The 18,103-nt window shown below is 59.2% G+C and overlaps 2 protein-coding genes across 3 annotated transcripts; one reads left to right on the top strand and one right to left on the bottom strand.

Moving 5' to 3' along the window:
• The first annotated feature begins 11 nt into the window (after nt 1-11).
• On the top strand, nt 12-11,998 carry DVL1 (dishevelled segment polarity protein 1). 2 transcript variants are annotated; one of them, XM_006871709.1, is made up of 15 exons: nt 12-230; nt 5,647-5,716; nt 5,957-6,078; nt 6,282-6,394; nt 6,590-6,725; nt 7,248-7,341; nt 7,429-7,498; nt 7,592-7,731; nt 7,939-8,015; nt 8,089-8,156; nt 8,292-8,369; nt 9,742-9,873; nt 9,949-10,116; nt 10,205-10,411; nt 11,616-11,998. In XM_006871709.1, exons 1-15 carry the CDS (start codon nt 61-63, stop codon nt 11,996-11,998), a joined length of 2,028 nt encoding a protein of 675 aa, XP_006871771.1. In that variant the 5' UTR covers nt 12-60. The 2 variants fall into 2 exon arrangements, with proteins under 2 accessions (XP_006871771.1, XP_006871770.1); XM_006871708.1 differs by having other exon boundaries at nt 61-230; nt 8,292-8,444.
• Nucleotides 11,999-13,551: 1,553 nt separating this feature from the next.
• LOC102820567 (taste receptor type 1 member 3-like) lies at nt 13,552-17,018 on the bottom strand. The gene is made up of 6 exons (XM_006871764.1): nt 16,810-17,018; nt 16,338-16,638; nt 15,474-16,256; nt 15,185-15,388; nt 14,888-15,008; nt 13,552-14,582 (listed from the first exon to the last, which is right to left on the bottom strand). The coding sequence occupies exons 1-6, from the start codon at nt 17,016-17,018 to the stop codon at nt 13,552-13,554; spliced, it is 2,649 nt and encodes an 882-aa protein (XP_006871826.1).
• Nucleotides 17,019-18,103: the final 1,085 nt, after the last annotated feature.

The raw sequence follows: 18,103 nt of genomic DNA, 5'->3' as shown, positions 1-18,103 counted from the left end.
ATCCCCGGGCCGGGCCCTGAGCGCCGGGCGGGCCCCGCGCTCGCCGCCCGCCGCCGCGCCATGGCGGAGACCAAGATCATCTACCACATGGACGAGGAGGAGACACCGTACCTGGTCAAGCTGCCAGTGGCCCCCGAGCGCGTGACGCTGGCGGACTTCAAGAACGTGCTCAGCAACCGGCCAGTGAACGCCTACAAATTCTTCTTCAAGTCCATGGACCAGGACTTCGGGTCAGTGGGAGCGCGGGGCCGTGCAGGGCCTGGCCGGTGGCCGTCCTTCCGGACTTGTCGGCAGGGATGGGCCCGGGCCTCGGTGCTTGACTATGGGCGTGCCTCCGCACCTGTCTTTGCCGGCATGGCCTCGGGGGTCCTGGGCTGTGAGCTTACCTCACTGACGCCTATGACTGTAGCCCTGTCTCCCTGCTTGAGACACCGATCTGGGTGTCTGCGTCTGTGTGGGCACCCTGGTGGACCTTGCAGGCACCCGTTGTGGCATGTGGCTCTGACTGCCAGGCCAGGGACCTGAGAGCTCTGAATAAGGGTTTGTTAGGGTCCTGGGCTCTTGTGTAAATCCCTAGGCCACCCAAGAAGTTGTCTTTGCTCAAAGTGCCATCTTGACACCTGTTGGGACTCAGGGTCCGCTGCCTCTCTCTTGTGAAGGTGGGTTCTTGGTTGCACCTGAGATGGGACAGGTGGTATGAAAGGTTGGGCTGGAACGTGTTTGGTTTGTGGGGCTGAGACAGGGAGGGACAAGGTGGAAGGAAGTGTACTTGGGGGCGGGGCCACTCAGTGGGTCCCCTGGTCCTGATGGGGAATTAGGCTGGTGCAAGGCAGGGATCTGTCTACTGGGGTCTGTAGAAGTTTCTGGTGGTTGAGCCTCCTCAAGGCCTGAAAGCCGGCAGTGGCCAAGAATGGCTGGGGACATGGTGGCCACTCAAGCACTCCTGCCTGGGAGTCTTCGTTGGCCACAGAGCCCTTTCGTTCCTTGAGCAGCCGTGCCATGTGCTCACACTCCACCATAGCCTCTGGGTCCATGTCTCCTTGATGGCTGTTGCAGCCGGGGGACTTCCCGCTTGCCCTGGTCTGGGCTCTGGGACTTTGCTGGCACAGCCTTGGGTAACTCGAGTCCACCGTTCAGAATGCTGTGAAGGGGCACACAGAGGCCCTGTCAGCCGAGCAGGTGTGCCCTGGCTGCTCACAGGCCAGCCTGAGTCCTTGTGCTCAGCGACCTCCTGGGACTTTGACATTGAGGCCATTTCCTGTACTCTGGTTTGCATGGGCCTTCAGCAGGCCAAGCTCAGGGCACTTGGTGTCTCTCAGGGGAACTGAGGAACGTCGGGACAACACTCTGCTCTACTCACCCCCACACCCTCTCCTGTCACCAGGGAGAAATAGAGGGGGAGGATATGGCTTTGCCAGCCCCGGAAGGCTCAGTGTTCCCTGCCTGTTGCCTTCCTGCCTGCTTAACTTAGGAGCTGTGTCTGGGCCAGGGGCTCCTCTGGGCAAGGGCTACCCTCCACACATCCACGTGCTGGGTGACCTCAGGCATCCACTTGACCTCTCTGGGCCTAGGCTTCTTTGACTGTGAGGATTGAGTAAGTGGAAAGATGTCTATGGTTTTCACTTATTTTATTATCAAAAATTCCCTGTGTCATACTGCTCTTTGTCACAATTCAAGCTACCCAAGAGAAGGTGGCTTGAAGCAAGCGTGGCCCCCAGGTTGCCTCCCTTGAGTTTGCTTTGGTGTGTGCCCTGAGGGGCCTTATCAGGCTGTAGAGTCCCCAACCTTCAGGGTCAAGAGACAGCCAGGCCCAAGCCAGGCACCCCCATGGGGGTGAGCTGGAGGGTCTTGTATATCCTGATCTAGGATGTAGGGTGGGGCAGACCTGGGTCTTGAAGGAAGCAGGTGTCCTTAGATTGTCAGGTACAGAGAGAGCACCAGGGGTATGGGGGAGGGAAGAGGATGATGGTGCGCTATGGTGGGTTCTGGGGTGGGGAGGTCAGACGTGAAGGTGGCCTCAGGCTAATGGGAGAAGGGCTGGGAGACAGAGAGGATCATTGCAGAGTCCAGGCAGGGCTGCATGACCTGGGCCAGGATGTGGGGAAGGGAAAGATACAGACAGGGCCACATGGATTGTGCAGGCAGGATGGGGCTTACTTTGTTCCCTCCCTCCATCTCTGGCTGGCAGCCTAGTAGCCTCAGAGACCCAGGGAAGCCCCCCCACACATACAGACACATCTGCTTCCTTCTTCCTTCTCCTGAGGTTATACCTATAGAGCCCCAAACTCAGTTTTATTCCATAGGATTATCTGCTTTATAGATTACAGTACTACTGGGACGGACCTACTATACTTACACTGTAGTATCAATGAGAACTTGAACCTCACCTTGGATGCTGCTATAGATTGAGAGAAGGGAGGGCACTCTTGGCTGGGCTGGCATGGTGGCCTCTGCTATGAGAGGTGTGGCCTCACTCTGGGGGCTGGTTCTAGCCTGTGAGGAACGTAGGGTTGGGCCCCACTCCCCAAGTGCGTCATTGGCCAATTGGGTGCAGTACTCTCTGCCCTTCCCCCCACCTAGACTGTACTTTCTACATGCAGGTCTCCCCTATTCTGAACCAAGACCTCAGAAGGCTGGGTGGGGAGTGGGGACAGAACAAGACTGAGGAGGGAGCTCTGGGCCTGTAGTGGGCTGGCCTGGGGGTTCTGAACCAACTCTCAGGTTTTGTAAGTGGTGTGTGAAGGGAGGGTATTGGCTTTGAGGCCAAGAAGTCCCTTGTCACCAGGAGTGACAGATACCAGGTCAGCTGGACTTGATGTTGGGCTCATCTGGTGGCAGTGGTCTCTGCCTCTGTGCTGGGACAGGTACCAGCTGGTGACCTGTGCCTATGTGGGACCTGCTGGGTAGGACTGAGTGCTTGCTTGGCCCAGACTCTGCCTTCCTCAGTACCTAGGGAAGAGGAGCATGGACCCCTGGCCCTGTGGGGGCAGCTCCTGCCGTAGAGGATATTCTGAAGGGTATTCTGACAGCTGGGGGACCACCCCACCCCCCACCCCCCGTCCTATGTCATGTGCCATCTCTGCCCCTGCCTGCTCTTTGGCTGTGGGTAGACTCCTGCCCTCTCTACCTGGGAGGACTGGCTTGGTGGTGCAGCGTCCCTGGGTGCCTCTGAGAGCAGATTCCTCACCTGGGCGGGTCTGTGGGGGTGGTGGGCGGGACTTGAAGCCACAAATTCGGGGTTAACTGGAGTCTTGCCAAGTATCCTGGGATGAGGACCAAATCCTGGAAATGGGGTGCCCCTGGGTGGCTGCCCCAAGAGTCAGTAGAGATTGTGTTCCTGACCCTGTGCTGCTGCTCTGATCTGGCCCTGAGAGGCTGTTGGGTACGCCCCTATGTTGGCTGAGCTGGCACGGCCCACCCCCAGAGAACACTGGAGGGCTACAGGGAGCTCAGCACCTCTGTTCAGGTGGGGTTGGAACAGGCCAGGCTCAACCACCACCCTCCCTGCTCTTCCAACTGGGCTGGACCTGGGGCCTGTGGTACCTCTAGTCTTGACCCTGGGTTGGAGGGTGGGCTCAGAGAAGCAGGCCCAAGGAGGGGATGTGGGGGACACAGCGTCCTTGAGCATCAGGTGGATGGATCACCTCAGGAGGTTCACACTTGGCATCTGAGCTTGTGTCGGTTAGGTAGTGCAGGTGGGGGCTTTGCTAAGCTGGGATTTCTCTAACGAGATGGAATAGGACGGGGTGCTCCTGGGCCTGGCCCTCCTATGGGTGACTCAGAGGGCTGGGGTGCGGCAGGGAGGGGCTGCCACCCTGCTCACCTCAGGGAGGTGTTGGGTGTTAAGGTAGTAACAAGACCCCTTGAGAGTCTCCACCTTGGTTAGTCAGAGAGGGTGTCCTTGTCCCACTGGACCCAAGGGGGGCCCCTGTGGCCCCCCTGTGAACCAGTGCCTCTCTCCATGGCCCCCTCAACCCATATTCTGGGAAGCCTAGCTAAGCTCGGCTGGGCTGGGGCAGACACAGGGTAGGGGTTCCTGAGAGATGACCCTCTCCCCATTGTGAAAGGTCCCTGTTGCTTGTGGTGTCTGGGGAGGCATGGGGGAGGAGCAGTTTGGGACCCTCCCCAGTGGGTGGGGTCACAAGGGGCTTGTACCCCCAATGGCTGCTGGTGCCTGAGGCAGGGGCAGGGGCTGCCCTTACAGCTGCATCCGGGCGGCTCAAGACCTGTTTCCTGCCAGGTGTGGATCCAGGCCTGCCATGGTCCGGCTCCCGTTTCTCTGTTGCGGCCAAGTCCAGGGCGTGAAAAATCCCATCAGCTGGGCACCAGCTACAGGCGGGCAGGATGATCGGGTGCTCCTGACTGGCCTGGCCCTGCCCACCCCCAGCCTCCAGGAGGTTACTTGGCCTCTGCCTGGGTGGGGCTGGCCGCTGCCCTCACCCCTTTGTACCCTAATACTTAGCCCCCGGTCCCACCTGTTTCTGAGTACTGTGGGCTGGCTGGCCTCTTTCCTGTTAGCTTTGCCATGGCCCTCTTTGTTCTACCTGTGGCCATTTGCCTTCATTAAGGTGGGTGGGCATCTGACTACAGACTGGTGGGGTGGACAGTAGGGTCTCTGAGTGGGCTTATCTGGCTGTGTCCCCAGTTGTCCTTCCAGGCCTGCTGACAGGGGTTGGGGAGGCCGTGGCTCCCTGTGAATTGAAGCTGGTCTGGGGTGGGACCTGCCTGGCTCCCTGGTGGGTGGGCTAGGGTGGGCTGTCCGTCACCAGTCTGTGCATGTGAGTGGATGCATATACACATGAGTCTGGATGGATGAGTGTGTGTGAGTGCCTGTGTGTGCATGCATGTGTGAGTGCATGTACGTGAATGGGTGCCTGTGCATACATGTGTGTCTGGGTACATGAGTGTGTGTACATGTGTGCTTTTGGGTGCCTACAGATAGACAGGACGGAGTGGTTTGAAGGTAGAGCCGAGTGATTGTTACCAAAGCAGGGGACAGAGGGCAAGGGCAAGTTCCCTGTACCTGGGAGGGTGGAGTTACCACCAGGAGGCAATGAGGTTGTGGGGTATGTCCAAGAGGTGTGTCTAGCTCTGGGCTTGGCCATTAGACGTCCTCAAAGAGCTCTGGTCTATGCTAGGTGTGCAGGAGTGGTGGCTTCAGTATATCTGAGCCAGAATTAGCCAGGCTCCCCAGGGGGTGGCACAGATGGCCAGATCAGATGGGGCGGAGCCTGAGTGGGAAGCAGTGGACTGGGAAGAGGTGAGAGGCCAAGGCTGCCCTGACAGGTGGCTGTCTGGGTCGTGCTCTCTGTCACCAGCTCCCTGACCTTGATCCAAAGCCAGGGGCTCCGCAGGGTCCTAGAGTGGCTAAGAGGGACAGACTCTAGAAGGCCTAGGAGCCCTGGGACGGCCCTCTATGGTACCAGGGAGTGAGGGGAGACAGCGTCTAGACCTCAACAAAAGGATGTGGGGACCACCGAGACTGACCTCTGCCATATGCCAGGGCCTCTTGGGGCTGGGTGGCTCAGAGGCTGTGAAAAGTGCTGTGGGCCAGGGTAGGGGTCTTTAGAGAATTCTCTAGAGTCCCTTGGTGAGAAGGTGCAGTGGGGTACAAGTATCCCACCCCTGGCCGCATCCCTCCCCCAGGGTGGTGAAGGAGGAGATCTCAGATGACAATGCCAGGCTGCCCTGCTTCAATGGCCGAGTGGTCTCTTGGGTGAGTCTGGGGGGTCCCCTCCTGCCTGTCCTACCTAGGGGTGCCCAATGGTTGGAGTGATTCTCACTAGGGTGGGGTTGGTCCTACAAGTATAGAGCATGGGGAAATTGAGGCCACAGGGAAAAGAGACTGCTACCTGTACCTTGGGGTCCTGTCTGCGGGTAGTCTGTAAGGTGGGGACATGGAGGATAGTTTGAGGGCAGGTGGACCATATTGTGAGTATCCGCTCTCCTTCTACAGCTGGTCCTGGCTGAGGGGGCACATTCGGACACGGGGTCTCAGGGCACGGACAGCCACACAGACCTGCCTCCACCTCTTGAGCGGACGGGGGGCATTGGAGACTCCAGGCCCCCCTCCTTCCAGTAAGGACCCTGGCATTTGGGGGAGGGTGTCTTGCTCACAAGGAGGGAGGCTTATGGGAAGGTGGCAGGCAGTAGGAGCTTCTGTAGAGGGAACAGTAGGTGACATGGTGAGGGGCTCCGAAGTAGAGGGGAGACTGAGGTCTGAGACATTGCGCCAGGTGTTAGTGCCTAGAGGGTGCCCACTTCTGTTGTTGTTGTTACAGTCCGAATGTGGCCAGCAGCCGTGATGGAATGGACAATGAGACTGGCGCAGAATCCATGGTCAGCCACCGGCGGGAGCGAGCCCGTCGCCGGAACCGTGAGGGCCGAGAGGACGGTAGCGTGGCTGCCGCCTGCCACCCCCAAGACCCTGAACCCATGGCCTTACCCAAACTCTCTAGCCTCCCATGGAGCCCCCCTGGCTGTTCCCACCGCCTAAGACCTCATGTAATCCTAGGCCTGACTTCCTAAGACCCCCATGTAACCCCCATGACCTCTGGAGGCCTTCCAATCAGCTCTCCCCTTGCCACAGCCTCACGGACTAACGGGCACCCAAGGGCAGAACGGCGGCGGGACCTGGGCCTGCCACACGATAGTGCATCCACCGTGATGAGCAGTGAGCTTGAGTCTAGCAGCTTCATCGACTCAGACGAGGAGGACACCAGCCGGTGCGGGTCGGGGCTACCTGCATGGGCATGCTTGGTGTCAATATGGCGGGTGTGTGCGTTGTGTGCGTGTGTGTGTCTGTACATACATGTATACACATATATGTATGTGTGTATATACATATGTGTGTGTGTGTAGGCATATCTGTACATGTGTGCTGTGTATCTTGTGATCTGGTGGACACATCTGAATATGTACGTAAATGCTGTGACTTCATATCTACATAAGAGCACAGGTCCATGAGAGATCTATATATGTGTTGGCTTGTTCCAGGCCCAGCAGTGTGTGCACACAGGGTTCTGAGCAAACCTGACTCAGACCCTGCCTGGATGGCTGGGGCAGTGTCCAAACTCCCAGATGCCACATCCAGGAAGTCCTTCTTCCCTATCACCCCCACACTTCCTCTCTGAGCACTGTTGCCCCCCCACCCCCACCCCCTGCTAGCTGTCTTCATTTGTCTGGGTGGGAGGGCACATGGTTCCACTCCCTGTTCTGGGTCATCTTCGATCCCCGAACCCTCACAGGCTGAGCAGCTCCACAGAGCAGAGCACATCCTCTCGGCTGATCCGCAAGCACAAGCGGCGACGCCGGAGGCAGCGCATGCGACAGACTGACAGAGTATGCAAGCATGGGAGTGGGGGTGGAGCCAGATCCATGGGTTGGGGACCAGAGTCAGCTTCCTTCACCCTGCCCTGTGCATTCCAGGCCTCGTCGTTCAGCAGTATCACAGACTCGACCATGTCGCTGAACATCATTACTGTCACTCTCAACATGGGTGAGAGTCTTGGGGGCTCTGCCTGGTTCTTGCCCTCGGCTCCCTGTCCTGCCCGTCCCCTGCCGAGCCCCTTGCTCACTCACTCTCCTGTAGAGAGGCACCACTTCCTGGGCATCAGCATCGTGGGCCAGAGCAATGACCGTGGTGACGGCGGCATCTACATTGGCTCCATCATGAAGGGCGGGGCTGTGGCCGCAGACGGCCGCATCGAGCCGGGGGACATGCTGCTGCAGGTGAGGCCCAGGGTCTCCCTCCACCCTTGCTGACTCACCACCTGCTACAGTCAGTGATCCCCCTCATCTCCAGCTTCTCATTCTCCACTATCCTTGACCTCCATCCCACTGTTGATCCCTGACCTCTGAGCCCCCACCAGCCCTCTATTCTCCCCTTTCCCCATTTTGCTGATCCATGATCCTGTCCCCCGCCTGCCCCGCCCCCAGGTGAATGATGTCAACTTTGAGAATATGACCAATGATGATGCTGTCCGCGTGCTACGGGAGATTGTGTCACAGACAGGGTGAGACACGTGAGGATGGGGGAGTTGGCAGGGGTACCTAGAAGCCTATGTGACTCACCTACCCACCCTGTAGGCCCATCAGTCTCACAGTAGCCAAGTGTTGGGACCCAACCCCCCGGAGCTATTTCACCATCCCAAGGGGTAAGTGACCCTTGGGAGCAGGTGATGGGGCGAGGGGCGGGGGAGCTGGGTGCCTGGTTCAGTTTGAAGGGCTTTCTCCTCTGTGTCCACCCAATCCCCCTTTTCTATCTATTATCTGTCGTCCTCGATGCCCAGCTGATCCGGTTCGGCCCATTGACCCAGCTGCCTGGCTGTCCCACACGGCAGCGCTGACGGGCGCCCTGCCCCGCTATGGTACGAGTCCCTGCTCCAGCGCTGTCACGCGCACCAGCTCCTCCTCACTAACGAGCTCTGTGCCCGGCGCTCCACGTAAGTGGTGGCTTGCGGCTCTGCCCGGCCCTGGGCATGCACACTCACCCCATGGTGTCAACACGCCAGACCTGCTCCAGAGTTCCGTGTGTGGGGCTGCACTGGCAGGGAACAAGGACAAGGCCTCTTCTGGACCAGCCCCTCGCAGACCCACTAGGGACTGGCCTGGCCTTGCCCATCTGCTCCTGTAGGCTCCACCAGAAACATGGAGACCTAGTACTCACACCTTTGTCCTGCACCGAGGACCTCATTTCCCTGCACCCTGCACATCTCCACCTGCCTCTCCGCACCCCCACAGTACCCTTCATGCCCCACGCACCCCCAGACCCCTGCATCCTTATGCACTCCTGCACCCCTCAGTCTCTATTCACCTCTGTACACCCTCATACCTCTGTTCACCCCACACACCCTCTCATACCTCATTTGCTCCCTGTATCTCTCATATCCCTGTTCATCCCCATTGTTGGTAGGTGCTGTTGAGTCGTTTCCAACTCATAATAACTCCACATACAACAGAATCAAGCTGCCCAGCCCTGCGCCAGCCTCACAATCGCTGGCTTTGAGTCCACTGCTTTAGTTGCTCTCTTGGTCTATCTCGTTGAAGCTTTCCTCTTTTTTGCTGACCCTCTGCTTTACCAAACATGATGTCCTTCTCCGGGGACTATTCCCATTTGCCCAATACAGCCTCCCATAGCTCTGTTTACCCCTGTACCTCTTCATATCACCGTTCACCCACTCATACGCTGTTCATCTCAGGACCTCTCATATCGCCATTCACCCCTGCAACCTATCCTCCCAGCACTTGAGAGTGATAGTTGTAGGGGGTCAGGTTAGCCCCTGGGGTCCTTACCAGGAATCAGCCATGGTTGGAGTGAGAAGAGATGGGAAAATGGATGTGGCCCCTACACTGCTTTTCTGCCACTAACAGGACTAACAGCCCCATGGCTAGCAGGGGAGGGTGGGAGTGGGTGGCACAGCCCCTCCACATCAGGCTCTGTTCCTACGGGCAGGGGGTGGCCTCACCCTGCATTTGGGTTCAAGATTCCTATGAAAATTCCCAGAAGAGTGGGAAATACAGATCCAAGCTTCCATGCCCACTGTCTGATTCTAGGGGTCCTCTTTTAGCATTTCGTCCACTTGGGGCAGGGCCACAGGCCTGCCAGCCCCAGAGAGAGGTGTGAATAAGGGTACAAACCCCAAGGGGGTTTTGGCCATGGTACTTCCACCCCCATCCCCAAGAAGGTGTGATCACAGCCTCCATCCCTAGAGACCCGCCCCCTCCCCCAATACCTTGCAGAGCTGGAGGAGGCTCCACTGACCGTGAAGAGTGACATGGGGGCCGTTGTACGGGTCATGCGGCTGCCAGACTCTGGGCTGGAGATCCGAGACCGCATGTGGCTCAAGATCACCATCGCCAACGCCGTCATTGGTGGGGGCCGAGGCAGCCTGGGTGGGCTGGGTGGGGAGGGGTGGGGCTGGCCCTGATAGTTGCTGGGTATCACAGGCGCAGATGTGGTGGATTGGCTGTACTCGCATGTGGAGGGCTTCAAGGAGCGGCGCGAAGCGCGCAGGTATGCCAGCACCATGCTGAAGCACGGTTTCCTGAGGCACACGGTCAACAAGGTCACCTTCTCAGAGCAGTGCTACTACGTCTTCGGGGACCTGTGCAGCAGTGAGTGGGCTGGGGGCTCGGGGGACCAGGGGGCTGGGGCCTGCCTGCCACCCCCCTCCCACACACTCACCATGCCTCTCCCTGCCAGACCTTGCGGCCCTGAACCTCAACAATGGCTCCAGTGGGGCCTCGGATCAGGACACCCTGGCCCCGCTGCCCCACCCAGCTGCCCCTTGGCCCCTGGGCCAGGCCTTCCCCTATCAGTACCCAGGGCCCCCACCCTGCTTCCCACCAGCCTACCAGGACCCGGGCTTCAGCTATGGCAGCGGTAGTGCCGGCAGTCAACAGAGTGAAGGTGAGACCCCCCCACCTGGGCTGCCTGGCCTCTCACTGCCCCCTCGCTGCCCCCACCGCCTGGCTCTGTCCCTGCCTGCCTCTGCTGCCCCTCAATTCCTGCAGCTCTGTGCTTGGGCCATGGGTGGGGCCCTTCTGGAAGGGGCGAGGGCCAGGGTGACCCGGGAGCATGGGTCTCTCTAGCCATGGTTAGTGTGTAAGGCAGGGATGACCTGGCCAGGGGAGGGATGGTGGGGGGCAGGGGGGGACCGGAAGGAGCAGAGAGCATAGGGCTGGCAGACAGCCATGGGGAGGTGCACCTGGGGGGTCCCTCAGGAGCCACACAGGTAAGGGTATATGGGTGGCAGAGACATAAGCATGAGCCAGGGCCCGGGGTCAGTCCTCCTCTAAGTCATTATCTGGGCTGACCCAAGGACACAGAGGTGAAGACACCACTGTGCCTGTGGCATGTGCCACCTGGTGGGGTGTGGGGAGGGTTCATGGCTGTGTTAGCAGCTGGAAAGTCAGGGAGTGGGTAGCAGGTGAGGACAAGGCCTGATGGGACAGAGACCTGAGGCCAAGTGGGGGAGAAGGGAGAGGCAGCTAAGGAAGGTGTGTGGGACTGTGTGTGGAACCTCTGTGGTTGGGGGGCTGGGTGTGGGCGTATGCAGCCCTGGGACAGTGTGGCCTGGAGTGGCCTCGGTGTATAACTTGTGCTATCCCTTGTTTTGTGCTGAGCAAGCGTTAGACTGAAGCTCTAGAGGAGAGGACCCTCAGGGCCGGTAAGCCAAGGGCCCGCCCGGTGTCCCTCTCGGCGTCCCTGTCAACATGATCCTGGCTGGCCCATATCCTCAGGGTCCCTCCCCCTGGGAGCCCGGGATGGGGCACTAAGCAAGGCGGGTATAGCTGGCCAGGACCCCAGGGGGGTGAGGTGAAGGGTGGGCTTTAGAATGGGGTGCCAGGAGGGTATGCTAGGGTCATCACTATGCCTCTGTTTCCCAGCTGCAAGACTGAGCACTCAGGTGGAGTGAGGTGTGGGGCGCTGTGTGGCCCACCCGTGCTGCTGCTCCCCTGCTGAGATGCTTTCCTGCCTCCCTGGCTGGGGCCTGCCCTGTGTCTCTGCATGGCTAGGACCCTTCCCCATGACCACCCGCCTGGATCCCGTGGCTGTACTGGAGGTGCCAGGCCCAATCCTGACCAGCTGTTCCCACTCTTTCCATCCCTAGGAAGCAAGAGCAGCGGGTCCACCCGGAGCACCGGTGGGAGCAGCCGGCGGGCCCTGGGGCGTGAGCAGGAGCGCCGGGTGGCTGGTACTGGGGGGAGCGGCAGTGAGCTGGACCCCACAACACCAAGTGGGGTGGGCAGCTGGCGGGAACGCCCAGCCAGCCAGCTTAGCCACAGCAGCAGCCCTCGAAGCCAGGCTTCGGCCGTTGCACCTGGGCTGCCTCCCCTGTGTCCCTTGGCCAAGGCATACTCGGCAGTGGGTGGGCCCCCTGGGGGACCACCTGTGCGGGAGCTGGCCTCAGTGCCCCCTGAGCTCACAGGCAGCCGCCAGTCCTTCCAGAAGGCCATGGGGAACCCCTGCGAGTTCTTCGTTGACATCATGTGACCGACGGAGAAAGTGCCTTTAGCCCTGGCCCAAGGGAGGGATGGTCCTGTCCTCTTCATGGAGCATCACCTAACCACCTGTCTGGGGCTATGTGTGTGGGCTTGCCTTAGTGACAGCCAGGCCTGAGATGGCTGCCTGTGCTTTCAGTATATGGGACAGGGTGGGCAGGCCTGGATGGGTGGGACAAGGCAGGGTGGGGGAACATCATCATCTGGACTCAGTGTGCCATCTGCTCCCAGGTCTCTTCCTCTAATGAGGGTAAACCTTGGGTCCACAAGACTTTAGTCAGAGCTGGGAGGCCACCCAACCTCAGGCAGGTCTGACCTGCCCACATTGGTATGGCCTTCCCACTCCTTTGTCTGGAGCTCCCTAGGGTGATGCAGACTTTTGGGTCCCCATGCTGATCCACACACACCCAGTGGCAGCACAGACCCCTCCACTCTGTCCACTTGGCCCAGGCTGAAGGACCTCTTGGGGGTGGGAATCAGAGCCATCTATGGTTGTCCAGGGCAAGGATCTAATTTATTTATTTATTGCCTGTCCCTGCACTCCAGAGAGGTGACTGGCCAGCCCCCAGTCCAGTCAGTAGGAACAGGTTTGCATGTTCTGCCTGCCCCTTACCTGCACACAGGAAGTATCTGAAAGTGTAGAGGAGGAAGGAAGAGCCAGCTCAGCTTGGGAGTGGGGGTGGTTGGGCTAGGATGGAGGGGGAACATGATCCTGAGGGGCTGGGACTGGGGAAGGGGAGCGGCCCCAGGTGCCTGCCTACATACCACCTTTCCCGTGCTGTAGATATTGTATCAAAGTTCAAGAGTCTGGATAGTTAATATATAGCTGCTCCGTGTAAATGCTGCTTCCATGTAAATGCTATTTTAAACACTAAAAAGCGTTTAATTTTATGGGACTAATGTGGTTGTGTTCCTCTTTCTGGTGGCTGCTTTAGGAGATGGGGTGCAGGGTACCAAACAGTACCCCTGAGCCCAAGAGAGCTGACCCCAGGCCGCGGCCAGCCAGGACACAGATCTTCTAGACTCTGTCCCGGGCACTGGCCACTGCTGGGGTCCTGGCTTGCGGCTGTCAGTGCTGTTGGTTCCTGACTCTAGGGGTCCGGATAGATGGTGCTGGCCATGGTGCTGACCCCCCACTGCTTGGGCTCTGTCCATGGTACTGGCATCCCTGTTCCACCCAATCGGGTCTCAGGAAGAGGAGGATGCTGGTACCATTCCTCTAAGTGGCATCTACCCTAGGACCCCTGGCTGAGGGTGGGCCAGTGCAACTGGACCATACCAGGCCAGCAGCTAGTCTCAGCAGTTTTCCTCTCCTCCAACAAAGCTCATAATTACTGACATAAGACCAATGAGCTCCAGGCTGGGAACTGCTAGACAGACCTTCAGCTGTGGCCTTCAATGGCCTTGCTTGGGGCTTTCCTAGACCACTCCAGACCTCAAGGCCTCACTCAGAATGTAGGGCTGGGCCACTCAGCAGAGCAGACTTGACTCATGCAGGGCCTGGATCTCATGGGTTAACATCAGCTGTAAACTTGGGGTTAAAGCCTAGGGCTGAGGGTTGTGGCTTGGGGACTCACGGTTTGGGGGGGTCTCCTGGGTTGGGGTCACTGGGGATGAGCTCGCAGGGTCTGGAAGCACAGACTCTTGATTTTCCTGAGTTTCCCCCACACTCCAGGGCCCCTCTTTCAGGAAGAACTCAGGTGTGTTGAGTGCTGGGTACCACAGCAGCAAGTAGCACTTGGGTAGGTAGACAGCAGCCAGGATGCCCAGGGCACAGATGAGGATGGCGCCCATCTGCACAGCGGGTTGGTAGGCTATGTGCACATTGGTGAAAAGAGGCACGAAGGAGATCCAGGTGATGAAGTAGGCCAGTGTGGCGAAGGTGAGGCCTCGCGCATGGTTGTAGCGGCCAGGCCGGCTCTGCACCAGAAAGGTGCACAGGAAACACAGGAAGGCCAGTGTGGCATTTGTGGCATGCACTAGGCCAAAACTGAACCAGGAGCGCACACGGCAGTGCACCAGTGCCTCTTGGGGCAGTGCTCGCCAGTCGGTCACCACCTTGGGTGGGAAGGCCACCAAGTACCAGGTGCACAGTCCTGCCTCTGCCAAAACAGCCAGCAGCACCACAAGCCAGGTCCCTGGTCCCCGAAGCCAGCCCTGTAACCTCCCCATCCAGCTCAGCGGCAGCTCTGACTCCACAAATGTCTCGGCTGCCTGCAGAAAGAGAGTGCTCAGACAACCAGTCAATGGCAAATGGGATAGTGGCTGTTGAACTAGGCAGCTGGTGGGGTTGGGCCACCCAGGGAACAGGAGCACGCTGAGACAGACCAGGTTCAGGCAGGCCAGGCCAAAGCAGGTCAATGGCCCACCTGAGGCCTGCACCATCGGGCTGTCCCAGTGGCAGATGAAGAGCCCCAGGGCCACCAGGGCCAGGCCTAGTACCAGGCTTAGCAGAATGAGCAGCCCCAGTGTGGTTGGCTCCCCCCATGCCAGGAACTTGGGCCTGCGGGGGAAGCAACGTGTGCTCCGGTCTGGGGACCACTGGTCCAGGCTACATTCAGTGCAGAAGAGGTCATCTGCAAGGTGGGAAGGAAAGAAGAGTGGTGGGTCATCAGGTACAGCTTCACACATCCATGGGCTGGGTGAACATGAGCCCACACATGTCAAGACCCCTAGGCTGCATATATCTACCCTGCCTCTGGCCGTGTGGGGACCCAGCTCAGCTGGGCTGTGTCTTCCTATACCACTCCACCTCCTGCCAGCCATGTGGGGGCAGCTCACCTGGCCTGTGTCTGCCCACTCTACTCCAGCTGTGTGGGGGCCCAGTGCACCTGGCCTGTGTCTGCCCACTTCACTCCAGCTGTGTGGAAGATCAGCTCACCTGGGTTGCGCCTGTAGGTGCCAGCCTTGCAGTCCACACAGTCATAGCAGCAGGAGTGGGAACCCTTCACACGGCGTACCTGGCCCTCCGTGCACTGCCGCGAGCACCGGGACACTGGGTCCTGGGGCAGCACAGCCAGTGACCACCCCCACCTCCATCTGAGAGCTTCACCCCCAGCAGTGCCCACCCAGTAAGTGGTATGACCTGAGTGCCTACTGGGCTGGGCTTCCATGGCAGCTGGGTGCTGTGCCCAGGCAGCCCGAGACCTTGTGAAAGGTATGCAGAGCGCTGACTCACCTGGTTGCCTGGCGTGTGCCACGTGATCTGGGAGTTGTGGACCTGGAGCCGACCATTGAAGGTGCCCACAGTGTGGAACTTGGGCTCCCCGCCCTGCCATACCCACAGCTTCAGGTCGTACTCCATAGCCACGTTCCCGTTGGCATCGAAGGCCAGCTCCAGGCCTCTGACCCGGAAGCTCATGTTGTACATCCTCTCCAGGAGCTGGGCAGGGTCAGTGAGATGGTGGGTAGAGTCTAGAGCCACCCACCTGCCCAGACCCCCTGGTGCCAGCCAGATGGTGGCTCACCTGCCAGGGCTGCACGGCCTCACGTGCTGGACAACCTGAGGCGTTGCAGTGCAGCGTGTTGTGTAGAGCCTGGGCCACGCTGTACACAGCCGCATAGGCAGTAAAAATCTGGTGATGCAAGAGCCCAGCTGACACGTTCTGTATCGTGATATGATCGCACTGTGGGCAACGTGGCCCTACCACATGCTCCTCTAGACCCAGCTCCGTAGCATCCAGTGAGGCACAGAAGGCTGGGTTGGCAGCCTGGGACAGGTGGGTGGCCACGTATTCTGGGTACTCGGGAAGTTGGGCACCACGCATCAGAAAGCCAAGCACGGTGCCCACCCGGTCAATGCCAGGCAGCGTGGTAACCAGGTCAGAGGCCAACCAGGCTTCACTGGCCACCCATACCTTGGGCTCAAGTTGGCTGTGGACACTGTAGCTGAAGAGGGCATGGGCAGCATGGGCAGAGGCAAACAGCACCACCACCTGCACGTTGCTCTGGTTCACTACCTGCAGCAGCTTCTCCACTTGGCCCAGTGATGTGCGGTGGCCTCGGGTAACTGGTACCAGGCCCTCATGCGCGATGCAGATGCTACGGGAGCTAGCCAAGCTGGAGAAGATACTCAGGCCCTGACGGCCATACTCGTCATCGCTGCCCACAGCTGCCACCCAATTCCAGCCAAATGTCACCAGCAACTCCACTATGGCTCCCAGCTGCACACGATCACTGGGCACCGTGCGGAAGAAGGACGGGAATGTCTCCCGGTTGCTCAGCCGGTCTGTGCTTGCCCCGTAGCTGACCTGAGGGCCCAGGAAATCTGTGAGGGGGTGCCATGTAGGGTGGGGGTGGGGTGGAGGTTGAGGACCAGGTGATGGCCGCACCTGGGGCATGAGGAAGAAGCTGAAGAACTTGCCAGTGACCAGGGCCAGTTCCGAGGAGTGGGGCCCGATGACAGCCAGCACTCGAGGCTGGTACTGCGTGTAGTTGCAGTAGGCGGCAATGTTGAGGCTGCCTGCCTTAGCCAGGAACACTAGGCAGGGCTTCATGGCTACCACTGGCTCTGTACATGTGTCGAACAGGTCGTACCCCAGACGTAGTCCTGGCAGCAGGTCTGAGCCATTGTTGATCTCCTCCACCGCCATCTTCACAGCCAGTGCCCAGAGCAGGCCGAGGGCTGAGAACCTGAGGCATGCAAGGCTGAGAGCACTGGACCAGGGAGCCTCCACTGGCTGCCCTGGGCTAGCTTTGGGTCCCAACCAGGTCCTTGTTCCACCCGCCTTGCTCTGGACTAGTCTGAGTCCCTAGCCTGGTCCCTGCTCCACCCTGGGTTGGCCCTGGACCCCTGCTCCATACCTTCTGCATGCAGTGCTGTTTGGCTGTGTCCTGTCCCCAAGGCCAGCACTCTCGGCCGAGCTCATAGGGAAGAGCCCGCCCAGCATATAGTCACCTTGCACCCTGAACTGGCGTGACAGGCACAGAGGGGCTCCCACTTCACCGTCTGGAAAAACCATGAGGCCCAGGAGAGCTGATACGGTGAGGCCCAAAGGAATCAGGCCAAGCATAATGAGCAGGCAGCCTCCAGCAGGGGCAGTGAGGATGTACCCAGTGGAGACCAAATATAGGGAGTCCAGGGAGGGGGTGCAGATTTGTTTAGCAAAACTCTGCTGTCCTCACTTGCAAGGCCTCTGGGACAGGGACATTTTCATACTTCCTTGGCTGACCCTGCTGCAGGTTTGCACACAAGACAGGGCTTTATTCTGATGCCACTAATGCCAGGTGACCTGGGGAAGGGAGGCTCTGAACATCAGCTGTCCATGAAGCCACCCAGCTGACCACAAGAGGCTTTTGAAAAATAGGAGCATCTCAGAAAGAAACTTGTGGTTTCCACCTGTGGAAGCAGCTCAGAGGTACTGGGGGTGGGGAGGCTTAGTCTCCCCAACCCTAAGTCCGAGCTGTAGGAGGACGGCCTCAACATCAAGCCAATGGTCCCTCTAGACCTGCAGAGGAGCAGGTAGCTGGGGGACAGCAGGCTGGGAAGGTCTGAGGGCCAGCCCACTTGGGTTTGTCTGTGGGGCAGGTGTCAGCTGGCTGGGCCCTGGCCTGTTACGGGCCATCTCCTCTGGGACAGAGCTCACAACTGGGCTTGAGAAGGGATCCATGCAAACGAGAGGGGAAAAGCCACAATCAAATGGGCCAACGCAGCTGTGCTGGGGCACAGGCTGGGGGCTCCACTGGGTGCATGTGTACCTGCCCTAGGGAGACAGGACCACTGGGGAGGGGCCCCAGCAGCTCCTCTGAGCCTATGGATACCTTCCTGCCTGGATCTGTGAGGTGCAGATTCCCTGACATGACACCCTAAACCCCCAAGTGAGTGTGTGTCAGGTCGAGCACAGGAGCCTATAAGACTGACCGGTAGAGGCCCTGTGGGTGTCTGATGAAGTGACCCTGCTGCAAGGATCCCAGTGATTTCAACCTAACCAGCTCCAGCAGGTGTTGGTAGGGGCTAGCCTGGGCCATTCCCCACCACCCTGCCCTATGAGAGGCAGGTCCCACTGTGCATGTATGTGTCCATGCATTCATAGGCTCACATGTACTAACCACTCCCCATGAATAGTGCACATACATGCCTACAACCAAGCTCTCACCA

This window comes from Chrysochloris asiatica, unplaced genomic scaffold (genome assembly GCF_000296735.1).
Source record: "Chrysochloris asiatica unplaced genomic scaffold, ChrAsi1.0 scaffold00173, whole genome shotgun sequence".
Lineage (NCBI taxonomy): Eukaryota > Metazoa > Chordata > Mammalia > Afrosoricida > Chrysochloridae > Chrysochloris > Chrysochloris asiatica.
This window is presented reverse-complemented; position numbering and strand designations above follow the sequence as displayed.

Bases quoted from the DNA above. Each gene is read 5' to 3' on its own strand.
- DVL1 (XM_006871708.1), top strand. From the start codon at position 61: ATGGCGGAGACCAAGATCATCTACCACATGGACGAGGAGGAGACACCG. The intron at 7,342-7,428 runs GTATGCAAGCAT...TGTGCATTCCAG, and splicing joins GCATGCGACAGACTGACAGA to GCCTCGTCGTTCAGCAGTAT. The intron at 7,499-7,591 runs GTGAGAGTCTTG...ACTCTCCTGTAG, and splicing joins TACTGTCACTCTCAACATGG to AGAGGCACCACTTCCTGGGC.
- LOC102820567 (XM_006871764.1), bottom strand. From the start codon at position 17,018: ATGCTTGGCCTGATTCCTTTGGGCCTCACCGTATCAGCTCTCCTGGGC. The intron at 16,639-16,809 runs GTATGGAGCAGG...TGCATGCCTCAG, and splicing joins AACAGCACTGCATGCAGAAG to GTTCTCAGCCCTCGGCCTGC. The intron at 15,389-15,473 runs GTGAGCCACCAT...GACCCTGCCCAG, and splicing joins AGGCCGTGCAGCCCTGGCAG to CTCCTGGAGAGGATGTACAA.